The sequence below is a fragment of the Prionailurus viverrinus genome, chromosome F1 (assembly GCF_022837055.1).
Source record: "Prionailurus viverrinus isolate Anna chromosome F1, UM_Priviv_1.0, whole genome shotgun sequence".
In the NCBI taxonomy this organism is placed as follows: Eukaryota; Metazoa; Chordata; class Mammalia; order Carnivora; family Felidae; genus Prionailurus; species Prionailurus viverrinus.
This window is the reverse complement of record NC_062577.1, coordinates 6,280,680-6,305,796: the sequence shown is the minus strand read 5'-3', so window position 1 is coordinate 6,305,796 and position 25,117 is coordinate 6,280,680. Positions and strand designations below refer to the sequence as shown.

Sequence of the window (25,117 nt, the reverse complement as noted above, 5' to 3'; positions counted from 1 at the left end):
AAAACAAAAATCATATTTTTTGAGATTTTTATTAGGCCTAAAGTTTACTTATAGTCTGTATATGAAAAAACATTTTTAATTTTTTTAATGTTTACTTTATTTTTTAGATAGAGACAACAATAGATATTGGGGGAGGGGCAGACACACACACACACACACACACACACACACACACACACACACACAGAATCTGAAGCAGGGGCCAGGCTCTGAGCTGTCAGCACAGAGCCTGACATGGGGCTCGAACCCACAAACAGTGAGATCATGATCTGAGCTGAAGTTGGATGCCCAACCGACTGAGCTATTCAAGTGTCCCTATATGAAAAAATTTTTAAAGCAAGTAAGATTATATGGAAAATGCAATCTTCCAGTAGGAAAGTAACTCCCTTAAAAAAATCAAAAAGTCTTCCTAATATGCAAATAATTTATTTGCTAATAACTAATAATTTCTATTTATCAAAATGTTACCTTTTAAGACCACAAGGTACTTTAACTTCTCAATAAGCTATTTTAAGCTACCACCACATTAACTATAAAAAAGGATAATATTCCTCTATTTTAAAGCCTTTTAAAATTATGTAATTTGACTAGCATATGTTGCTTGAATATTTAGGTCAGTATCATGATTTCAGGAGACTGCTTTATCTCCTAGGTATTCAGTGCATGAAATCCTACGACTATTTGCCTTGTATAAAAGGGTCCTAAGGAAGTGACAGTGAGGGTGTTCCAGGAAGACAAAGATCTTTAAATGTTTTTAAAACATATTACCTCTTTGTTCTCTGTTTGCCCAAGCAAGTTCTTTGATACCCAGGTTATTGTTTTGTCATTTATTTATAGAACGTCTAATGATATTCAGAACAAATGAGAGAGAATTCTCCAATGTCTACAAGTTTGACAATGGGGAGAATCCTCCAAAAATACCTAGAGCAAGAGTCTCAACTCTGGCATTATATGTGCCCTAATTTTATGGGCTAGAATCCACCAGTCAGTTATTAAGAAATCATAATGTCTAATGAAATGTAGAACACACTTCAGGTAAATCATTATGAACTCAAGTGTCAAGTGCATGCTCAATGACCAAAATTAGAGTCCACAATCATTTTTTAAAGAATCTGCATTTTTGAAAGAATGAGCATCTATTTCATTTGAAAAGGATTTAGAAAAACTCGTGTCAGTTTACAGGTTATCTAAGGTATACTTCTGTCTCAGATGAGTGCACACACACAAAGCATCATGCACGTCAGTCTTCGCAGTCTTCTTGTAGGAAGGCCTCAGATACCAACATGCAGAAGGCCTTATAAGTAGCTAAATTCTGTATTGGAGCTTTCCCATGAGAATTTGCTTTAACCGAAGGCAGTCTGATATCATGGACAGGGTCCAGAGTATAATTAATTCAGTTACACCTCTCAACTTCCTTCCCAGTGGCTAATGCAGCTTACACATGAATAACTCTCCCACCTCCTGAATTCCAGTAGGCCACTCTCTGAATTTTTCTTAACATTTTATATAAAACATATCTTCAATCATTACACATTTTAACTTTCACAAGTCATCTTAACCAAGCACATTCCATCTTTCTCCACTTACTGTTTCTTCAGTTTTAAATTTAATATTAATTCATTTCTAACTAGCTAAGTCAAAAAAAATAAGTTCTATTTTCAAAATTTGTTTGTAAAAACAATCAACAAACAAAATGCAGATTTCTATTTTACAGTTAAGGAATATTTTCATCAAACTCACCTGAAACCGGTAAAAGGTGCCATCATCTTTGAGTGTGAGGACGTGATCCGAGATTGGAAAGAAGTAGCCATGGGCAGCCATTAATGTTCCCAAATGTAGTGCCTCCACTATTTCATGAAAACAGACAAATAAAAATGTATATAACACTTTAAACTTTTAAAAGTATTCTCACTTGTATCACCCCCCCAGCCTATGTTATGGATATCCAATACTATCAACAATTCTTCTAATGACATGGATTACTATTACATGATATCATCGGGGAACATTAAGGCATCTAGAACCGCTTATGCTGTGTTAAGTGAGCACTAAATAACCATTCATGCTGCTACTACAGTCCTGCGATCATCTGGAGTGCTCTAGCTTCTACAGCTCTATATTCAATGTTCTAGATATGGACTATGAAGATGTTTATTTCACAATGAAAATATTACGGTTTCCCAGAAGGCTGAGAAATGTTTGGAACATAATACTTTGATGCTCATTCTCCTTTTATAGCAGCCAGCAATTTCTTCCAATAAAATGGTCAATAAAATTTGGTCAACAGAATTATTATTGCATTTGTACAGGGACAACGTGAAGTTTGGCTACCTTAAATTCTAGAAAATATGAAACTCTATAAAATAATTTTTTAGTCCATCAACAAGTTAGATTTATTGATCTGTTTTGTATCTTTCTATACAATTTTGTAATGGATTTATTTCTGTTTTTTAGACAAGTAAATGGTTCTTTAATTCTAGAATTCTTGCAATAGTTCCAGGACTGTATAGATCTATCTTTATTTGTAGCCATCAATCCTGGGAGCTTTGATTCTCCAGCCAATACTGAGTCACTAAACTGCTGGCTGTGGTGCAGATAAGCATAAGAATCCTGTCCCTCCCCGCCACCCTCCCATGCTTATAAAAGCTAATATAAAAATAATTATATTTTTATAATATAAAAATAATATAATTATATTATAAAATATATAAAAAATATATATTTTATATATAATATAAAAATAATTATTAAATTTTATCTGTGGCAGTGCCCCTTTTAGTTGTCATCTATCATCTTGTAAACACTTCAATTGGTAACTTACTTCTGGCCTGTGTCTGTGCTGTTCTTGTCGATAATAAAGAACAACTGCCAATCATCCTCTTTGCCACGTTCTCGGACGACTGTTATTAAGTGTCCCAGGCATCTTATCCACACTACGAATTAAGTCCTTCCCTGCACAGAATTTATTTTTCTACAAAGGAGCATTTTTTCATCAATTATATATATATATGTGTGTGTGTGTGTGTGTGTGTGTGTGTGTGTGTGTGTGTATAATGTCTATATCCTTTTAGCTCAAAGCCAAGACCTTTTCAAAGCCTGTGCTGCTTACAGCTATATACGCACATATTCTTTGACTCTTGCTGAAACTCAGGAGCTAGTGTGGTGTTGTAAGAAGAACAAAACCTTTGGAGGCACTCACTAGTTTTTGTTACTTAAACAATGTGTGCCCCTCCCACCTTACAGAGTTGTTATAAGAATCAAACAAGAATATGTGTAAAGAAGTTGGAATAGTGTCCTGCGTATAGGAGACATTCAGTATATGGTTGCTGTTGTGCCTTCAATATTTACACATGAATTCATGTTACCTTAATCCAAATCACTGCTAGGAAATCCAGTTGCATAAATTTGTGTTCAAGTAGGCTGAGTGAGGGAAACTGGCAGTCCTAAATAGCATCCTAAGTAGCCACTTCCATATTATTTTGTGTATGTGTGGATCACTTATAAAATTGGAATAGTAAGAGAATCTATAAGGATTGCTGGTTCATAATAATGTGCAGGTGCTTATAGACTTGTTCATATTCTGAGTCCCTGGACTCTCCTGTCAGGTAGCACAGGTCAGAGCAACCCATTACATCTGTTTTCATATTTCAAAGTCAGATGGTGCACCTATAATGTTATAACCATCTTTATTTGTTATATTCCCAGCAGTCTATGGCTGAGGAAAACACGATTAACACTACTTTCCAGAAAGAGAATTGAATTATGGCACATGAGAAGGTTTGCAGGGAGTAGATTCAGGAAAGGAAAACTGAGATGCCCAGAAAGATAAATAGAAAAAGCCTTCTGAACTCTAATCACAGGACTGAGTGTGACTAAAGAAACAACAAAACCAGTGGGGTGCTAAAGTACTCATCAGGATTAAAAAAAAATATGGTGAAAGTAAACATAACGAAGCTGCAGGAAAAAAAATCAGAAGCAAACAAACGTAAGCACATTCTGACCTTCCTGCACCCACTGGATACTGATTCCGAGAGATCATACATTTCTGGAGGGGTAGGTACATGTCTGGAGGTTTTCCTCATGTAGCACTACCATGCATAGTCAGACTGTAACAAGTCATGTGCTTTGTCACAGGACCACCAGAGAACGTAGCTCCAGGACCCGAAAAATACTCAGAGGAAAAATCAGGGAGTTGGGGTGGATTGTCTGTTTTCTTTCAAACTTTTAAACTTGGCACTTAGCATATCAAGAGTGATAAGAGCTATTGAGCCAATATTTGCTGGATGAGTAAATAAGCAAATTTATGAACCACGACATATCAAAAATATGAACAACGTAGCACTGCATGAAAAAAGACAACACTAGCTATTTTGTGTTGTGATGATGAGCACCTTGTTCCGCTCTTCCAAGATAATGCAGATGTTCATAGTCTCATTTCACGATACTTTTGTAAGCTTTCGAGGTGAGGCTGTGGTAGGTATTTTAACTACGGGAAAAGGTAATCGCGAGCTTAATGGCATAAATGCCACTAAGAGATCTGAGAGTGGGCATGGTGTAGCGTTGGCGAGGTTGAACTGTTTCCCGCTAGTGATAAACATGGACCTGCACTTCCCCATGGTCCTTCCGCTTCTGAATCTCAGCACGGCCTTAACCTAATAAGAATCCAGAGGACGGCTGACAGTCTTGGAACAAAGTGTTGAAAGAGTTTAATGAGTAATCCATCAAGATGGCCCTCCAATAATGACACACCAGATGGCTCCACAACATTACACTTCTCGGCAAAATAATCACTAATTAATCTTGTACTTGTGTTATTTGCGTCACCCACACAGCTAAATAAAGTTCAACAACAAACCTACCATAAAATTCCAGTTTATTTTTCTTTTGGATAGTCAAGCCGTGAACAAACTGAGAGATAAAAATCCATCTCCAAACCACAGTTACGATGGGAACAGCCTAGTGTAGCTTTGCTAAGCCTGATCTATTCATTGCATTACTACACTCCAAACCCGGACTCAACAGAATTGTCAAAATTCTTTAAAAGCAAAGAGAATTCTGCATAACATAATTTACTTTTGAATCACAAGTACTTGAGAAAGTTAATAGGATGAAACGCATATTATAAAATAGGCTTGTGTTGTTCAGTGCTAGATTTCTGTACATAGAAACATACATATATTCCTATACTTACAACATATTTTCAAAACTCAGTAATATTTTCCTTATCCAGAGGCCCAACCCCTGGAAGTCCCAGCTCCTCCCAAATGTAGTCCATAATTGTGAAGTGATAGAAAAATGTCTCTGAATCAAGCAAATAATAATAAAATAATCTTGCTAAATTATGTTTTTATTTCTATCATACATTATTTATTTTTATTTTCTGTGTAATACTTAAGAATGGTATTGTTTCATCAGCAACACACAGCGTACTTGAGGTAGTAAATGTGATTAGTATGTGGGGAGAAATATTTTGGAAGGAAATCCACTCAAAATAGAAAAAAATGACAGCTGATGATATGATATTAGGGAGAAAAAAAGCTAAAAAGCAGACAGAGGTTAGTTGCTAAATCATAAAATAACAGGCCTTCATCAAGCTGATTCTGAGTCATAAAGATTTTGTTGAACTTCTTACTGTGTAAGGAGACAGGGAAGTGGTCATTTTAGAAACACTTCAAAATATTATATTTTTTTTCGAGTTGGCATTTCAAAAGGTGAAGTTAGTCATGTGGAAAAATCAAATAGGTAGCACATTTTATTCTCTCACAAGGTCAAATAAAAGTGAACTATTACTATATTTAGGAATTTGTGAGGTAAGTCCACATTCTCAATAGTTCTATGGTTACTGAAAGAAGTAGGTATTTCAGATTTCATTGATCTTTTTTAAAAGCATCATTTCCACATAGAAAAATCTTGTGCTGCTTGCTTTTTAACAATCATAATCAGGAAGTAGAAGTGGATAATATGGTGATATAGAATAGATAAGATAAAATAGATTCTGTTTGGAAGAAATAAAAACAGAGGCATAGTTTAGATCAACCGTGAGGAATGCACTAGGTAATTAAGTACATAATATTCCCAAATAAAGGAGCAGAGTACAGAGGCGAAGCAGCCAGGCCATGCAAACCTGCTGCCTGGGTTCAAATCCTGACTCCCTCACTTGCTGGCTGTGTGACTTGGCAACAGACTGGCATTTTCTGGGCTTCAGTGCACTCATTGCAAAATGAGGATAATAAAATATTTACATCAAAGTTTTGTTGTGAGGATAAACAGAGATAATATGTGCAATGTGCTTAAAATAAGGTCCGCCACGTAAAAAGCATTCTAAAACTTGAGTTATTATCACTTAGTTGATACTTAAGAAAGGATACATCGAGTAGCACTTAGTCTAGTGCTAAAACAATGAGGAAACTGGTAGCTGGTGTTGATCTAAGCCTCCAGGTCCTGTTAAACACTTATAATTCAACATCTTTAAAGTCCTCCAGGTGATCAAAGTGGAGTCTTTTGTGTGTAGACGATGAATCTGCTCTAGAATATACCTCTACTTTCTCCTAGACAGCAAAGAACACTACCAGGATCCCAAAGATTTGGTGTCATAGTTATAAAGAAAGATTTCCAGAGGTAATATACCCTGCACACTGGGTTTACAATCCAAAACCTGACAATGCCAGGGATCATCGAGAAAGCCTCTGGCTTAGGAGAGAGGTGGGCAGGACTGACTGACCAGGACATGCTGAGCTGACACTGCTGAGAAATATTGGTGACAGGGGAATCACAGTGACAGCAGCCAGAACACAGATGAATTCTTAGGAAACCGTAATATTTGCTCAGGATTCCAAAAAATCAACCCATTAAGAAAAAAACAATTGGCATTGAGAGTAACACAATCATAAATCAGTGGCCCTTATCAGAGACAGAGTAGGACAGTCAAGTTACCTAATATCAGCAGGTATTAAGAAATTATTGAAATATTAAGAGCGATGCTAATTTATTTTACGTTATATTTTTAAGTTTACTTATTTATTTAGACAGAGAGGGAGAAAGAGAGAGAACATAAGTGGGGAAGGGGCAGAGAGAGGATCCCAGCGCAAAGCCTGCCTTGGAACTTGAACTCACAAACTCCAAGATCAGGACCTGAGCTGAAGTCAAAAGTCAGATGCTTAATCGACTGAACCACCCAAGGTGCCCCTGCTGAAATTTGTTTTTAAGAGAGACCTATGTAATACTGGTGTGGAGAACTGGTTTAAGGTCTATGTTATATAATAACTACATGATATCAAGATGTTTATTTCACAAATACAGTATATCCCTCTGTATAACTGGTAGTTCCATCATTGTACAAAATGGACTACATTTCAACAAGACTCTATTATATTTATATGTATTATAGGTGCATAGAATGGTAATTCATATAAGAGAAAATCACTTTGAGTTCATCCAAGAACCGTGTAAGGAAACTGTAATAGTCACAAAAGCCAAGGCAATAATAAGTTATTCTGGAAAGCAACATTCCCTCTAAAATTCAGCATAGTGGAGTGCCTGGGTGGCTCAGTGGGTTGAGCATCAACTCCTGATATCAGCTCAGGTCATGATCCCAGGATTGTAGGATCGAGCCCCATGTTGCTTCTGTGCTGAGCATGGAGCCTGCTCAAGATTCCCTCTCTCTCTCTCTCTCTCTCTCTCTCTCTCTCTCTCTCTCCCCTTTCCCCATGTGTGCTCTCTCTAAAAAATAAAAATAAAAAAAACAAATAAATAAAATAAAATAAAATAAATAAAATAAAATTCAGCATACATTCTGTAAAATTTCCACCAGTGAGCCTGGCTGAATGAGCTGAAAGGAGGGTGGATGCAGTGAGTTAATTTATTAGACAGGGGGTTTCCCCAGCATGTGTTGGTTCACATGAGCAACAGTACATGCTACTGAACAAGCACACATGCGTATCAAGGAGAAACATGCTCAACTGCAGGTCGTGGGGTTGAATTTGAATCCCAGTTTAGTTCTGTGACTGCATATCCTAAGTCATCTTGTTTCTCTGGACCTTAGAGTCAGCATGCATAAATGCAGGGCTGGATTGCCACATTCTTTCCAACTTGGATTCTCTGGCATTCAACCAAGCTTCACCTGGAAGTTGTGGCAAAAATGCTGCCACCCTTATTTTTCCTCTTTGTGTCAAAGGGAAATTGGTTTTTCTTCTTCTGCAAATAATCCTTCTGTGTCTATGGCCAATTCTCCAAAAAAAAGAAAAAAGTACAGTATAAAGTATACTATCTGAATTGAATTTCAGTTGCTTAAAACTCAGTCCTCATGATGACCCAGGGCTGCTACAGTAAAGAATTTTGTGTGTCCAGAGCAAATATCACACTTATTTCAAACAAATAGGAACTGGACTGATGAGTATTTTATATTTATATATTTTCTGAAGCTAGTTGTAAAAATGCAGGCACGATATGGGAATAACCAGTAATTCACCCCATGTAACAAAATGACCTGGATGCATTTGGTTTGAAAATCAAATGTCACTCCTAAAGAATAAGCAACATAGTCTTCTGATAATACCTAATAGTATCTCTTTTTTCAAAAAAAAATTCACTATTCATTAATGTATTTAAATCATGATTAAGTATAAGACTTAGCATCCAAGATCCATAGCCTTGGTCATAGAAAAAGGCACAGTTACTATGAAATTTCTAAACAAAGCCAGATGTAATTTCCTTTAATACTATTTTGCAGAAACCATTGCTTCTACTGGAGGAGCAGTTTGGGGCATCAGAACTAATGTCTGAAACTCTCTAGATTATCTCTACCACCTGCTGTTCTTTTTTTAAAATAAAAATCCCAGTTGGCATAAACACATGTACTTATCAGTTTCATTTTCTCATGTTTGTGTCTTTATGCTGGGTTTTGTGTGTGTTGGAAACCAGTTAACCTGGAAATAAGCAATGTCTGGGAATTCCTGATTTTTAATACACAATACATGCCATGGTTCTACTCAATACAGATGGTCCCTTGCAAGGAGCAAAGTTTGGAAATGAGAAGGTGTAAATTTGTTAAATGAGATGCAATCATTAAAATGATTGCTCTTTTTTCCATTTAAAAACAGCACAGCCATCCATCAATAATCTGACTTTAATTTTAAATATCAAAAAGTTATGACATTTCACAGAAGTGAGAATGAGGCAGACTCACAAACCAGAATGAAGAAATACAGATGAGCTAATTAAAGGATTAACACCCCCTAAAAATTTATTTTTGTACAATAAGCCAAAATTTAAACACCAGATGTTTTTAAATTAAAATCCAATCTAAAAATACGGTTTCATAAGATTCTTCTAATAAAGTGTGTAGACAACCCTACTGCCAGAATTCAAATCAAGATATTCTAGATGCTATATAGATGAGAACAATAAGACATGACTGATCCTCAGTGGGTTTGTAATATTTGTGGACCACCCTTCTACGCTTGCACCTGCTGGAGAGTGCACAGCACTTTATGAGGCAGTAGTTAGAGCACAGACTTTGAGCAACATTGTCTGGCTGTGCTGCATATTAGAAATCCTCTGGTTTTGGATTTGAATTTTTAAAACTTTCACTATCATGAACAACCTTGTGATAAACATTCTGGTGACATACCTCCTGCTTGACTTCTCCCCTGAATAACTATATTGTATCCAAGAGCCTGTGTGACATCTCCACTTGAATATTGTATAGGCCCCTTGCATTTATCATTGCAAAACCAAACTGCTGACTTTTATCTCACACCTGCTCTTTTTCAGTCTTTCCCATATCAGCAAATGTCAGTGATATTCATTTAACTTCTCAAGCCAAAACACTTGAGTTGTTTTCGATGTCTGTCTTTCTTTCACTTATCACATCCAGTCCAGGAGCATATTCTGATGATTGTTCCTTGTGAACCCAGAATCTACCCACCTCCACCACCCCCAGCCCAAGCTTGTATCATCTCTTAATGAGATCTCATTCAGAGAGGAGATGACATTCAGATTAGTTTCCCTTCATGCCCTGCTCTTTGCCACAGTGATCATTTTAAAAGGTAAACCCAGCAATTCCATTTATAGGTATTTATCTGAAGAAAACAAAAACACTATTTCAAATAGACACATGCACCCCTATGTTCATAGTAGCAGTATTTACAATAGCCAAGATATGGAAGCAACCCAAGTGTCTATCAATAGATAAATGGATAAAGAAGATGTGATCACACACACACACTCACACACACACACACACACACACACACACACACACACACAGGAATATTAATCGGACACAAAAAAAGAATGAAATCCTGCCAATTGTGATAACACAGGTGGGCCTAGAGGATATTATACTAAGTGAAATAATTCAGATTGAGGAAGATAAATACTGGATAATTTCACTTATGCGTGTAATCTAAAAAAAATGAACAAACAAATCAAAACACAGACTCATATATACAGAGAACAAATTGGATGATTACTAGAGAGGAGCGGGTTGGGGGCTAAACAGAGTTGGTGAAGGGAATTAAGAAGTACAATCTTCCATCAGAATTACAAAAGTATGGCCAACTAATCTTTGACAAAGCAGGAAAGAATATCCAGTGGAAAAAAGACAGTCTCTTTAACAAATGGTGCTGGGAGAACTGGACAGCAACATGCAGAAGATTGAAACTAGACCACTTTCTCACACCATTCACAAAAATAAACTCAAAATGGATAAAGGACCTGAATGTGAGACAGGAAACCATCAAAACCCTAGAGGAGAAAGCAGGAAAAAACTTCTCTGACCTCAGCCACAGCAATTTCTTACTTGACACATCTCCAAAGGCAAGGGATTTAAAAGCAAAAATGAAGTATTGGGACTTCATGAAGATAAAAAACTTCTGCACTGCAAAGAAAACAATAAAAAGAACTAAAAGGCAACCAACAGAATGGAAAAAGATATTTGCAAATGACATTTCAGACAAAGGGCTAGTATCCAAAATCTGTAAAGAACTCACCAAAGTCCACATCCAAAAAACAAATAAATTCCAGTGAAGAAATGGGCAGAAAACATGAACAGGCACTTCTCTAAAGAAGACACAAGGCACATGAAAAGATGCTCAACATCACTCCTTATCAGGGAAATACAAATCAAAACCACACTGAGATATCACCTCATGCCAGTCAGAGTGTTTAAAATGAACAAATCAGGAGACTATAGATGCTGGAGAGGATGTGGAGAAATGGGAACCCTCTTGCACTGTTGGTGGGAATGCAAACTGATGCAGTCACTCTGGAAAACAGTGTGGAGGTTCCTCAAAAAATTAAAAAATAGATATACCCTATGATGCAGCAATAGCACTGCTAGGAATTTACCCAAGGAATACAGGAGTGCTGATGCATAGGACACTTGTACCCCAATGTTTATAGCAGCACTTTCAACAATAGCCAAATTATGGAAAGAGCCTAAATGTCCATCAACTGACGAATGGATAAAGAAGATGAAGTTTATATATACAATGGAATACTACTTGGCAATGAGAAAGAATGAAATCAGGCCATTTGTAGCAACGTGGATGGAACTAGAGAGTGTTATGCTAAGTGAAATAAGTCAGAAAGAGAAAGACAGATACCATATGTCTTCACTCTTATGTGGATCCTGAGAAATTTAATAGAAGACCATGGGGGAGGGGAAGGAACAAAAGTTAGAGAGGGAGAGAGCCAAACCATAAGAGACTCTGAAAAACTGAGAATAAACTGAGGGTTGATGGGGGGTGGGGGGGGGCAGGTTGGTGATGGGCATTGAGGAGGGCACCTGTTGGGATGAGCACTGGGTGTTGTATGGAAACCAATTTGACAATAAATTTCACATTAAAAAAAAGAAGTAAAATCTTCTAGTTATAAAAAGAATATGACACAGGGCTATAGTGTGCAGCATAGGAAATACAGTCAGTAATATTGTAACAACTTTGTGTGGTGACAGATGGTAACCTGACTGACTGTTGAGAACTGTCTAATGTATATAAATATTGAATCACTGTGTGATACACCTGAAACTAATAAATATTGTAGGTCCATTATTCTTCAATAATAAAATATAAATAAGATCCTGTAATTCTTAGTACACTCTTCCAACAAGTTCTCATATTTCTCAGAACAGAGCTCAAATTCCTCGACTTGGCCTTCGAAAATCCTACCTGATCTGGCCACCAGTTACTTATCTGTCTTCTATTATTCACTCCTTCACAGATCCTGCCCCAGAGCACAGACCTCCTTGCTGTGCCTCAGACATACCAGGCATGTGCCTGCCATGAGGCTTTGCACTCTCCGCCTGGAATGCCAGCACTCTTTGTCCAAAGAGTAGGTCATCCCACTTCATTCCTTCAGTTGATCTCTGGCCAAGGCCACGACATCAGTGATGACCTGACTGCACAGTGTAAAACAGGATTCACTCTCTACACATTTTTTTTACTTTGTCTTCTCTTCATAGCACTCACCACCACTTACCATATTACACATGTATCTATTTATTATTAATCTTCCAATGAACATGCAAGCTCCATGTGAATGGGAACTCTTTTTTTCTTTTTGGTTGTTTTTAATTTGTTTGTTTACTTTTTTGGTCTGCTATCTTATCAGCACCTAAATTGTCTGTAATATTACAAGCAACTAAAAAAAAATCTATCAGCAAGAATGGACACAAGAATCCTATATTATTTCATAGAATGAATTCTTAGAAATAATACAGTCGAAAGTTACAGACATTTTTAAAGCACTGCTAAATATTGCAAACTTAATTTCTAAAAGTGTATATAATTTAAATTCTCACCAGGAGGTTATAACTGTATTGGTATCCCTGTAAACTTATGAACCATTTTGCATTAGGATTCATTTCCTCATTCTTCATTTGCTGGAATAAATGTCCTGCTTTAATTTGAATTAATTTGTGTTGTGATACATTATACTGAATTTTAGCTAAAAAAAAAAAAAGAAAGAAAGAAAACACCCCAGTCTTAATATATCTAGCATGAGTGAAAGAAAAATACATACAAAGTTTTCAGTGAAGGCTTTGAGAAAGGCTGGGTTAGACCAGGCATGGAAGGGTATTAGACCCATGGGAAGAGTAAAGTCTTCAATTTCTCTCCAATCCTCCTAAAAATGCTTTCCTTTCTAATTCTTCATTTTTGATTTCTTTCCCTAGGATTTATCTTACTTACCTACTTAATTACATTATAAAACCTTTTATACTTCCTTTAATTTTTTCTCCATTATTGATTCATACCAGGCTTTAGCAATTTACTCCATGAGTCTTCATTTCTTCATCTATCCATTCATCTACCCAACCACCCGTCCATCCTTCCTTCCACTCATTCATCCATCTTGCTATTCATCTAACATATAATTATTCACTTTATGCTTGGTTTCATTCCATGGATACAAAAGTGAACGTAACATTCTCTCTGTTTATATCTTCAAAACACACAATGCAGTAGAATATGCTTTAAGAAAGCAGGTAATGACTCTGGCTTCAAATGAGACATGATAAAGAGCTTAGAAGTTGTCACTCCCATCCTGACAACAAGGAAAAGCTGAACAAGCTGAAAATCAACTTTTCCTGGAGCAATCAGACAACTGAGGTTGTGGGACAAACCTCTACCTGAAAATCTGCAGGGACAGGCTCATTCAGAGACATAGCCCAGATTTACTTACTTGGAGAATCAATTCATCCTTTCTTTCCATTAGTGATAAACCTAACAAAATATATACAGGATCAGTGTGTAAAAAACAGGAAAACACTGACAGAAGAAATAAAATACAGTATATTTCATGGATTGGAACACTAAGGTGCCATTTTGTTTCAATTTGATCTACAGATTCATTGCAATACCAATCAAAATCCCAGCAAGCTATTTTGTAGACGCTGATAGAATCATTCTAGAGTTCAGATGGAAAGGCAAAAGACCCAGAATACGCACCATAATACTGGAGAATAAAAACAAAGTTGGAAGAGTCACACTATATGACTTCAAGATTTACCTTAAAGCTATAGTAATAAAGAAAGTATGGTATTGGTTAAAGAATAGAAAAATAGATGACCAGGGGTGCCTGGGTGGTTCAGTTGGTTAAACGTCCGACTTCAGCTCAGGTCATGATTTCATGGTTTGTGAGTTTAACTCCATGTCGGGCTCTGTGCTGACGGCTCAGAGCCTGGAGCCTGCTTCAGATTCTGTGTCTCCCTCTCTCTACTCCTCCTCAGCTTGTACTCTGTCTCTCTGTCTTTCTCAAAAATAAATAAACATTTAAAAAAAGAAAAGAAAAAGAGATGACCAGAACAGAATACAAAGCCCAGAAATAGACCCATACAAATATAGTCAATTGATCTTAGACAAAGATGTAAGGGGTAATAAAAAAAAAAAAAAAAAAAAAAGGATAGTCTTTTCCAGGAATTATTTGTGGTTTTACACAACCAATTGTTATGTAAAAAAAAAAAAAAGCCCCAATGAACTTAGATACAGACACTTACATTATCACAGATGATGTAAGGTTCACTGTAAAGTGATGCCCCACTGCCCCGCCCTTCATATTTCTCTTTGGAAAGAAGTTATGAAATGTAGCCCAAACTTAAGGAGTGAGGAGTTACCCTCCATCTCATTAAGGGTAAAATGTATACATAAATTATTTGTAAATTTTTGGCAATGGACCTTTGTTTTTATCCTTTATTATTTATTTATTTATTTATTTATTCATTCATTCATTCATTCATTCATTCATTCATTCTCTATCAGTATGAACCTATGGATGTATTTTTAAAAAAACATTTTACAATATAATCCAGTGGTACTTGATTTTGTTGCAAAAATTGTTCCATCTCTGGTCACTGGGAACTCTTTCATTGGCTCCCATGTCCCCTTGGCATACCTCCATCATTATGTGTACCCTTAAATACATATTACTAACTGAAAGAAGCCAGCTTAAAAAGATTATAGACTGTAAGACTCCATTTATATGACATTCTAGAAAAGGCAAAGCAAGAGAGATGGTAAACAGATCAATGGTTGCCTGATGTGATGAAAATGACATTTTATATCTGGTTTTCCTGCCCCAAACTTATAATCCCAGTTTAATAATGAAAAAAAAAATCAAACATATTCCAATCCAGGGACAGTTTATAAAATACCTGACCATTACTCAAGACTGTCAAGGTCATAAAAAACAGGAGTCTGAGAAACTCTCACAGTTTAGAGATGGTTACCAAGACATGACAACTAAATGTAATGTGGTAACTTAGATGGGATCCTGGGACAGAAGAAGGACATTAGGTAAAAAGAAAGACAGTCTGAATAAACTATGGACTTAAGTTAATAATGTATCAATATTGGTTTCTTCGTTGTGACAAATGTATCATACTAACATAAGACATCAATAACAAAGGAACTAGGGTGGGAGAAATTGCGGAGAGCAATCAATGAAATTGTATTCAATAGCATGGAAGAGTTGAAGTTGTTTTCAAGAACTCAGAATAAAGATAAATGAAAGATGCATTGGTCACATCCCCAAAGGGCTTCCAGCCTGGCTGTCTTCTGATCTATGTTCCACAATATTGTCCTTTGATCTTCTAAAGAACAAACTCTAACTTTGTATTTGTTCTAAGGATCAAATATAATGCAACTAAAGTTATTTAACATAGTCTCTGGAACAGAGTAGAAACAAACAAATGTGGCTATCATTTTGTTGCTTTCCAACTTAAATCTATTCAAAGTTACCAACTTCTCCCCATCACCCAACTCAGTCCTTAATGATGTCCTTGGGGGCAAGTTTCATCTCTGCTCTACAAAGAAGTTGTTTCTGATAATTTATCCTGCCCAAGCCCTGCCTTTGCATTATATTCACTCATTCTTTCAGTCAAACTAGATGGTCTGGAGCAGGCTGGTTTTCTCTCCTGTGCCTTTACTCTAGTATTTATTATATACAGAAAAGCCCCCTGGCTTATCTTCACTGGGTGAAATTCTATGCAATCCCCAGGGTCCACTCAAATACAGCCTTCCCTCATGAAGTCTTTTCTAAACCCGCCAGGAGTGCACCCTCCCTCCAATGAGCTCCTAATGCTTGATATCTTTTATTGTAACTAATTGTGTTCTGGTATTAGTCTTTCATATTATTTCACAAAGATCCTGAAGGATAGGTTATCTGCTTAAACTCTTTTTATTTCCCTGGCCAAGCACTCTGCACCTGTTACATGTGGAATTTATCAACTGTGTTGAAAATAAAGAAAGGAAAAATGACTTTAACTTTAGAAAATATTTACTTTTGAGTATTTCTTTGATACCTATAATAAATTCCCACTTTGATAATAGATACAATTAAAGCTTGCAATTCAGGGGCTGATATATTACTTTTAAAATACAAAGTTGGAGAGCCTATGTGGCTCAGTTGGTTAAGTGTCCAACTCCTGATTTTGGCTCAGGTCATGATCTAACAGTTTGTGAGACTGGGCTCAACACCAGGCTCTGCGCTGAGGGCATCAAGCTTGCTTGGGATTCTGTCTCCCTTCTCAATGCCCCTACTCCACTTGTTCTCTCTCTCTCTCTCTCTCTCTCTCTCTCTAAATAATAAATTAATAAACATTTAAAAGACCAAATTAAGAGTTAATGTCTTGATTGAAGCCTCACATCTAATAGTTGCTCTAAGAATAACAAGAAGAAAATACGTAGTTTGTATGAAAGGATTATTAAATTTATTATTTTGTACCTACAAATTGCAGTGCTTACTATAATAAAACTTGAGAATTTATTAAATTTTGAAAATAACAGAGGATAGAAAAACTTCGAATGTCATCATCTCAATTTTTAATTAACACATAGCGCAAACACAAAAATTATTTCAACTCAATCAATCCACATTTTACATCCAAGTACATGCTTACATACATTTGGATAGAAAACAGCTAAAACCCAATTTACTTTTCTTCCAGAAATCTTTGAGCCCAACTTTGTTTTAAAGTAGGCTTCACCCTCAGCACTGAGCCCAACATGGAGCTTGAACTCACAATCCTGAAATCAAGACCTGAGCTGAGATCAATAGTTGAACATTCAACTGAATGAGCCACCCAGGCTACCCTAAACCCAACTTAAACAACAAAACAAAACAAAAACAAACAGTAAAATACTCAGACTAAAGGCATTTGAGGTGAGACTCCTGGAACTTGGGACCTTACCCATTCCTCCACTGATGACATAAATGGGCCTAAGTCTAGTCCCTTAATTTTGCCCAAGGTAGGAAATGTTGTATTGCCTAAACCACAGTTTTAGAGTAACTAGCTGAAACAAATTATGAATGTAAAAACTTCACAAAAGCAACACAGCTTGAGACTTAACTATGTTTAAAAAAAAAGAAAGAAAATATATTTTATTCACATGAAAAAAACTGTTAATAAGAACTTTAGTCTAATTACAAAAATGTCTAATGGGAATGGTCTATGAAGTGTGGTTATGAATAAAGATATGGTAAAATCCATTTTAATCATATTAATTATTTAGCATGTTCAGAATTTGAATCTGAGTAACAAAATAAATTTTGAAATTGGAAGAAAAAAGACAAAAGCTTTATATAAATAATTGCTTCCAGAATTTTTATTTATTTTTTTCAGAAATTTTTATTTACATCATTAATAATAGAACTAATTACTTGAATTGTTTAGTTTTTATTGATTAAAATGGTGGAAGTAGGGGCGCCTGGGTGGCTCAGTTGGTTGAGTGTCTGACTTCGGCTCAGGTCGTGATCTCATGGTTCATAAGTTTGAGCCCCAGGTCGAGCTCTGTGCTGACAGCTCAGGGCCTGGAGCCTGCTTCAGATTCTGTGTCTCCCTCTCCCCGCTCCTCCCCTGCTCACACTCTGTCTCTCTCTCAAAAATAAATAGATTAAAAAAAAAAAACTACAGAAAATGGTGGAAGTGGTAAAACTAATTTGTAAAGTAAGTCATGTAAATGTACAATTTGAATATGAAGAGAGCAAAGTTGTTAAAAATAAAAACTAGTATCAATGATAATAAAATACCACCCTTTTTAAAGTTAGCAAGTATGCAATGATAGGGAAACATACTGTATCAGAGAAATAAAAGCTTCATAGTAGTATTTATTTCCGCTTTCAATCTTCTTTGCCACCTCCTCCTTTGTTTCAGTTAATACAACAGTGATATCAATATGTAGGTACCAGGTTGATGGATGAACACCAACATTTTATCTGCCTTATATCAAAACAATCTATTATAAACTGGGAGCTCATTTTAGTTTTAATCAGCATCTTCACAAATTTACTGTAATTAATAGATAACAGATCACACCTGTCAGAATGGTTACAATCAAAAACACAAGAAACAAGTGTTGATGAGGATGTGGAAAAAAAGGAACCTTCATGCACTGTTGGTAGGAATACAGGTTGGTGCAGCCACTGTGGAAAATAGTATGAAGTTTCTTCAAAAAGTTCAAAATATAACTACCCTACAATCCAACAATTGCACTACTGGGTATCTATCCCAAAAATACAAATACACAAATTCAAAGGGGTAGCGCACCCCTATGTTTATAGCAGCAGTATTTACAATAGCCAAATTATGAAAGCAGCCCAAATGTCCATCAATAGATGAATGGATAAAGAAGATGTAGTATGTATACATAGTATTCAGCCATAAAAAAAGGATACCATCTAAAAAAAATTAAATCTTGCCATTTGCAGTAACATGGATGGGGCTAGAGAGTATAATGGTAAGTGAAATCAATCAGAGAAAGACAAATATCATATGATCTCATTCATATATGGAATTTAAGAAATGAAACAAGTGAGCACGAGAAAAAGAGAGAGAAACCAAGAAACAGGCTCTTAACTACAGAGAACAAAATGGGTGATGGGGATGAGGATTAAGAGCACACTAGCCACGATGAGCACTGAGTGATGTCTAGAATTGCTGAATCACTGTATTGTACACCTGAAATAAATCTAACACTGTATGTTAACAATATTGGAATTAAAATTAAAAACTTAATTAAAAAAGACTCAATATAGGTGTAGTTCAGTAAGCAGTCACAGGAGTGCCATCTCTTCTATGTAGAAATCACAACTCCAATTTATAGGATGCAAAAATATTTTACTATTACGCTCACACTTATTTTTACTTACTTCAAATGAAAACTTCTGTGCAACCAACTGAGGTGTCCAAACATAGCAGGCATAGACCAGGAATTTGATGAGTTGTATGCTATCTATTGGCATGCTCTATAGGACTTTAAATTTGAAGCGTTCCTTGTGATTACAGTATGTAATGAAGTTGTTAGCTCCCTGCACTCTGTCTTCTGAACCTGAAGCTTTACTAAATCTGCTCTCTCAGAAAGGTCACCGATGACTACCTAGTACAAAGGAGAGCTTCCCCTTGCTCTCTCAGTGCTCTCTCCTTAACAAGCCACTGATGAATCTCTCTTCGTGGAACCTCTGTTTGATGCCCTCCAAACTCTATCTATTTTGCTGTATTTCCCACTGGCTCCCAGACTCTTCTCTGTTGTTGTCCTCCCAAATGCTATAGTGAGGAACTCTCTTGAAATTTATCTTTGCAAGGGATCCCATTTGCCTTTACTTTTTCTATATGCTTTCTTCTTTGGCAAGCTCATCGAATTTCAAAGCTTTGATTTCCAAATGTATAGCTCATTCATTCACTTAGTACAGGGGGAAACAAGGAGGCAGTCCTATTCTTAGGAAGTGTGTAGTGTATTTTAATAGGTAAAACAGGCAAATAAATGGGCCAACCACACCATGTAATAAGAATTTCAAGGAAGTAAGTGCAGTGTTCTGGAAACACATTAAAAAGACATCCAATTCAATCTTGAGAGGTCAGGACACTGTTCTGAAAGAGTTGATATATAATTCAAACCCTAAATAAAAGGCAGGAGCTATGAAGCAAAGAGGAGGTTCCAAGTAAAGAAAACACCACATGGAAATGCTTGTGATCAAGAGGATAATGCCATTTAACAAACAGCCAGCAATCTGGTGGCTGTGAGGCACAGGGTGGGGCAAGAAATTGTGATCTGAGTGGACACAATGGTAAATATGGCTACCTCAAAAAGGGTTACATATTCAAGCTAAAAAGTTTAGACTGTATCCTATGGGCAATGCGGGATCAATTGGAGTTATGAAACCTCAGAAGAGACATGCTTAGATGGAGTTTTGGAAAGGTCATTGTAGATGCAGTAAAATGAATATATGGGTGTGGGACAAGGAAGAAGGGACATGAGTTAGAAGACTGTGGTCATTCCCCATAAGATGTGACTATGGTTAGAATTAGGCAATGCAGAGATATTTTTTTCCACTGAGGTATTTTATTTGTATGTATATATTATACCCCCAGGAAAAGAATTCCAGGACTTTCCCTTCTATGTGTTTTCGTCTTGCTTCTTCATGGTCCATGATGTGAGCTGAGGCTGCTAGTATAATGAAATCAAACTAGTGGGACCAGAGAAGGTTATTCTGCCATTTTTCTAGATCTTTGTGTTGTACATCAAATCTGGGGCTGATCATTCCACACTTGTTTAACATGTCCATGAGGTTCACAACAACTTTCCTAGTTTTGTGATCATCAATGACTTCAAATTCACCAATGTAACTAACCATGCTTCTTCATCACAGTTAGAAACTGGACAACGACTTCTGAACATGGCCTGAATGGACAGGGAGCTTAGCATCTGCTTGTATTTTCAGCATTGTTAATGCTCTAGAGAGCATCTGCTAGAACATTCATGAGCACCATTATGGCAGCACAGAAAGATGGTGGAAAGAGCAGTGGAGAGATATTTAAGAGAAGTCTACACAGATTTGAGGATAAAATGATGAGGTCAGTTTTTATTTGTTGAATAAATGAAATGCCTGCTAAAAATCCAAGTGAAAATCTCTGTAATATAGTTAGATCTATAGACTAGGAAGTCAGAAGGAATTCTACGTGCGTGTACACACTAGCAGTGAATTAAATAAAGAAGTACATGGCCTGTAGAGAGCCAATAAAGGAGAAAGACCATGTTTGTGTCTGAAAAACCCTGACAGTTAAGAGGCAAATAGAGAAATCTGTGAAGAATACTAAATCGGAGGGTGAGAAGGTTTTAGTGCAAACCAGACAATGGAGTAATGTAAGACAAGAGGGAGTCAAATGTTACAGTGAGGTCAAATTAAGGGCTGAGAAATGATAATTGAATTTAGCAACAAGAAGAATATTACTGGCCACACTAAGTAAAGTTTCAGGTTATAAGCAGAAGATACAAGCAAGATTCCAGTGAATTGAGAGATGAGTTATAGACAGAGGAATTAGAGACAGGACAGCTGAGTTTATAAAACTAAGAGAGAGGAAAGTAGCCAGGATGGCCCGTCTATCGACATAGAACTGTATTGTAATGGGGAAAACCAATGGTGAATAAACTGATAAATATACGGCAGTTCAGGATAGACAAGAGAAATAGGAAGGATGCAATAAGAACCCTGAGGTGGTGCAAAAGGTCAGGATAACAAGCCCAGGAAGCCTAACCCAGATGGGCAAGGAGACAAGAATGGTTATAGACACTGTCATGTTTTTTGTGAAGCATAGTGAGTCAGAAAGGTGACAAATTTCCTCTTTGATTTATATTTTCACTAAAAGTTACAGTCTGCTGTTGAGAATGGCAGAGAATGAGTCTATTGGGAGACTTCAGGAAAATGAAGAAGGCTTTGAATAATGACTCCCATTGAGTAGGAGCTATGACTACAAAACATGATTGCCAAGAGACCCTGAAGGCCTGATTGGGTTTGGAAACTGTGACACCTTGGGGACGATAATCTATAGCACCGAGTGTCTTTTCCATAGCACGTGCACAATTTCAGATAGAGACAGGCCCTTAGCGAGACTGACCCAGGATTATACACTCTGTTGGTGGATCACTGGAAGGACAGGCCAAGAGAAAATTGAAAGCATTTGTTAATTAAAGTGGCTGTTTTGCTCCTGGTACAATGATTCCTCTAATGTCTGTCTTGCCTGTGAGAGGGGCAGTATGGGTATATTGACACCACTGCACCTCAAATACAAGAACAAGCACATTTTGCGTGTGCATAATTGTTAAATGCATGAATGGTCCTATCTTCAAACCTGGGTCTCCAGTTACTGTTCAATCACACCATCACATCACAGGGAGAAGCCTGGGCTTCTACCATTCTCATTACTCAAAGAATATAACAGTCCACAGGGGTGTTGTTTAAGATGATGGGAGAATTTTGCATCATTCGTACGATATAATCTAAGCAATAGCTTACACTTCTGCCCCATTCTTTACTTTTAAACTGTCTGCATCTCTGTCAATTTGCTTGAAACTTTGTGACATGGTGTGCCTAAAATCAATTGTTTGCTCAAATGCCTCGGTTAACAGAGGTCTTCCCAACCACATAGCCTTATTTAACTTTTAGTGGCAGCTCCTGCAAGCCATGCCCCCAGGATTTGCTTAAGTGAGCGAATATGCAATGTGACGGAACATTTGCCAGAATCTGCAGAAGTGCAGGTGGACAATGAGCATAGGCATGAGAAGGAGCTGCATGAGCTCCTCCTTTCCAGCAATGCCGGCGGGGATGGTGGGGCCGGGGGGGGGGGGGGGGGGGGGGGGAGGGGGAGCTCCCAGGTGCCAGGTACTCATGCTCAACTCTTCGCTCTTATTTCTCTTATAAAGGGCTAGGTGGAACAGTAGGGGTGTAGTTAAAGGCAAGTTAAGGCACCAAATTAAAATTTCCTTTATACTTTGAGTAATTTCTTCCTGTTTATGATACTGCATCAGTGACCAAGAACTTATTAGGCTACCATTGTACATATGTTAGTATATTAAGCATTTTATCAAACTTGGGGGCCCAGTTGAGAGCTGGAAAACATTAATAAAATATAGGGGTTCATGATTATACAAAGGCAAGGAAATGGGAAAATACCTATTTCTAGAGGGACAAGATGTTCTCCTTCCTTGATGGCTGATCATTGCTTACCAGATGGAGCAGAAATGTCTCAGGAGAGCAATGCTAGGCTTTGCATGCCCAACCACCCAACACCTTCATCTTATCTCCTGTGTCATTCCAAAAAAACGGACCTACTTTCTCTCCCTAAACCATAGGAAAAGAAATGTCGACAGCTGCTACTTTTCTAAGCTGGAAGCAAGTGGTCTGACCTTGAATCATGTTAGAAAAGATAGGATATCTGAAGGGGTCAGGATACTTTCCAATGGCTTTACATTTGTTGAAAAATTCTCAGGAAAAAAAAAAAAAAACAAAGCATAACCTAAAGCAGTTATTTCACTTGCTATAATACCATTTCTGGCCTAGAGATAAATTTCCAAATGATAAATTTGTTTTTTTTATGATTTTTATGAGACTTTATTATGTCCTTGCTAGGCCTTTGCTTGGGTTTTCCAGTGTACTCTAATATTTCAACCAATAAATCAAGATTGCTTCTAATAGGATCTACTGTTTGCTCATAAAACTCATTTTTCCATGGAATAAAAGCAACCTCCTTTAGGCTGTTTCAGAACATTAGAGTAATTTCTTGTGGTTGGATAACATATATATCCTTGACTTTACTTAGAGGAAAATAGATTATTTGAAATCTATGGATTGATAAACCTGGAAAGTTTCACTTTCTGTTCTATAACTAGACACTCTGTATGGCACGGAGGGTCATGGGAACCTATTGTTTCGCACTTCGAGGTAAACTTCCATCTAGAGTGTGAACCATGAATATTGAAATATGAAAGATAAAAAATAATAACAGCCTATTTATATGTTAATATTTTCTTTGTTAAAAATATTCAATCAATAATATTTAAATGCCCAATATGTGCCAGGCACACTAAAGATGCCAGAGGCAGAGCAAATACAAAACGAAGACTCTGCTCACAAAATGCACATTCTTTTTTTTATTTTTTTTATTTTATTTATTTTTTTTTTAATTTTTTTTTCAACGTTTTTATTTATTTTGGGGACAGAGAGAGACAGAGCATGAATGGGGGAGGGGCAGAGAGAGAGGGAGACACAGAATCGGAAACAGGCTCCAGGCTCTGAGCCATCAGCCCAGAGCCTGACGCGGGGCTCGAACTCCCGGACCGCGAGATCGTGACCTGGCTGAAGTCGGACGCTTAACCGACTGCGCCACCCAGGCGCCCCCACATTCTTTTTTTTAAATGTTTACTTATTTAAAGTTTTTTTAACGTGTATTTATTATTGAGAGACAGAGAGAGACAGAGCATGAGCATGGGAGGGACAGGGAGAGGAGGAGACACAGAATCTGAAGCAGCCTCCAGGCTCTGAGCTGTCAGCACAGAGCCCGATGCGGGGCTCGATCTCACAAACTGCGAGATCATGACCTGAGCCAAAATCGGACGCTTAACCGACTGAGCCAACCAGGAGCCCCCAATGTTTATTTATTTTTGAGACAGAGACAGGGCATGAGTAGGGGAGGGGCAGGGAAAGAGAGGGAGGCACAGAATCCTGAAACAGGCTCCAGACTCTGAGCTGTCAGCACAGAGCCCTACATGGCGCTCAAACTCAGGAACAGCGAGATCATGACCTGAGCCGAAGTTGGACGCTTAATCAACTGAGCCACCCGGGCTCCCCTCAAAACGCACATTCTAATGAATAGGTGCCTCAGATTTTTTTTAAATGACCTGAAGTCAGACCATCATGTGACAGTGGAGGGACAGCCCATGCCCCTTTCAACAAGGGTGGTATTATGTCAACATGCCTTTGGAAGAGGTCAATCCTCAAACATACCCTAAAAAGAGGTCAGTCCTAAGATGTCCTAGGAAGAGGTGAATCCTGGAGTCAGATATGAGAATTCAGAAACTGTGGCCAAGAGTAGGATGAAGAATACCTGTATCCTTTTCTTATTGACTCTTATAAGCCCTGACTCTGGGCCTGAATATGCCTGGAAGGTTTTCAGGGTTTGGGATGTTGACCACTGTGCCTAGATGTGAGGAAGACAACAGGGAATCAGTTTCTAAAGGACTTATCATCAGATGATAAGTAACAGTTACTTTCCATGATGTATTTTCTTTTTACTATCTGTGATGCTCAAAAACATCTTGTGAAAACTTAGAGTCTGGGAGATGAAAGT

At 37.3% G+C, this 25,117-nt stretch overlaps 1 protein-coding gene and 1 pseudogene across 4 annotated transcripts in view; both read right to left on the bottom strand.

The window, feature by feature from the left end:
• Positions 1 to 25,117, bottom strand: part of RGS7 (regulator of G protein signaling 7) — a 528,155-nt gene that overhangs the window by 148,820 nt on the left and 354,218 nt on the right. For all 4 annotated transcript variants that reach the window (XR_007148335.1, XM_047841359.1, XM_047841360.1 and 1 more), the window contains exon 5: positions 1,741 to 1,847. Coding sequence is in view for 3 of the 4 variants with exons in the window: in XM_047841359.1 (XP_047697315.1) it covers positions 1,741 to 1,847 (107 nt within the window). In the remaining variant the exon portion in view is untranslated. The remainder of the gene's footprint in view (positions 1 to 1,740; positions 1,848 to 25,117) is intronic.
• LOC125155212 (40S ribosomal protein S15a-like) lies at positions 20,299 to 20,767 on the bottom strand (annotated as a pseudogene).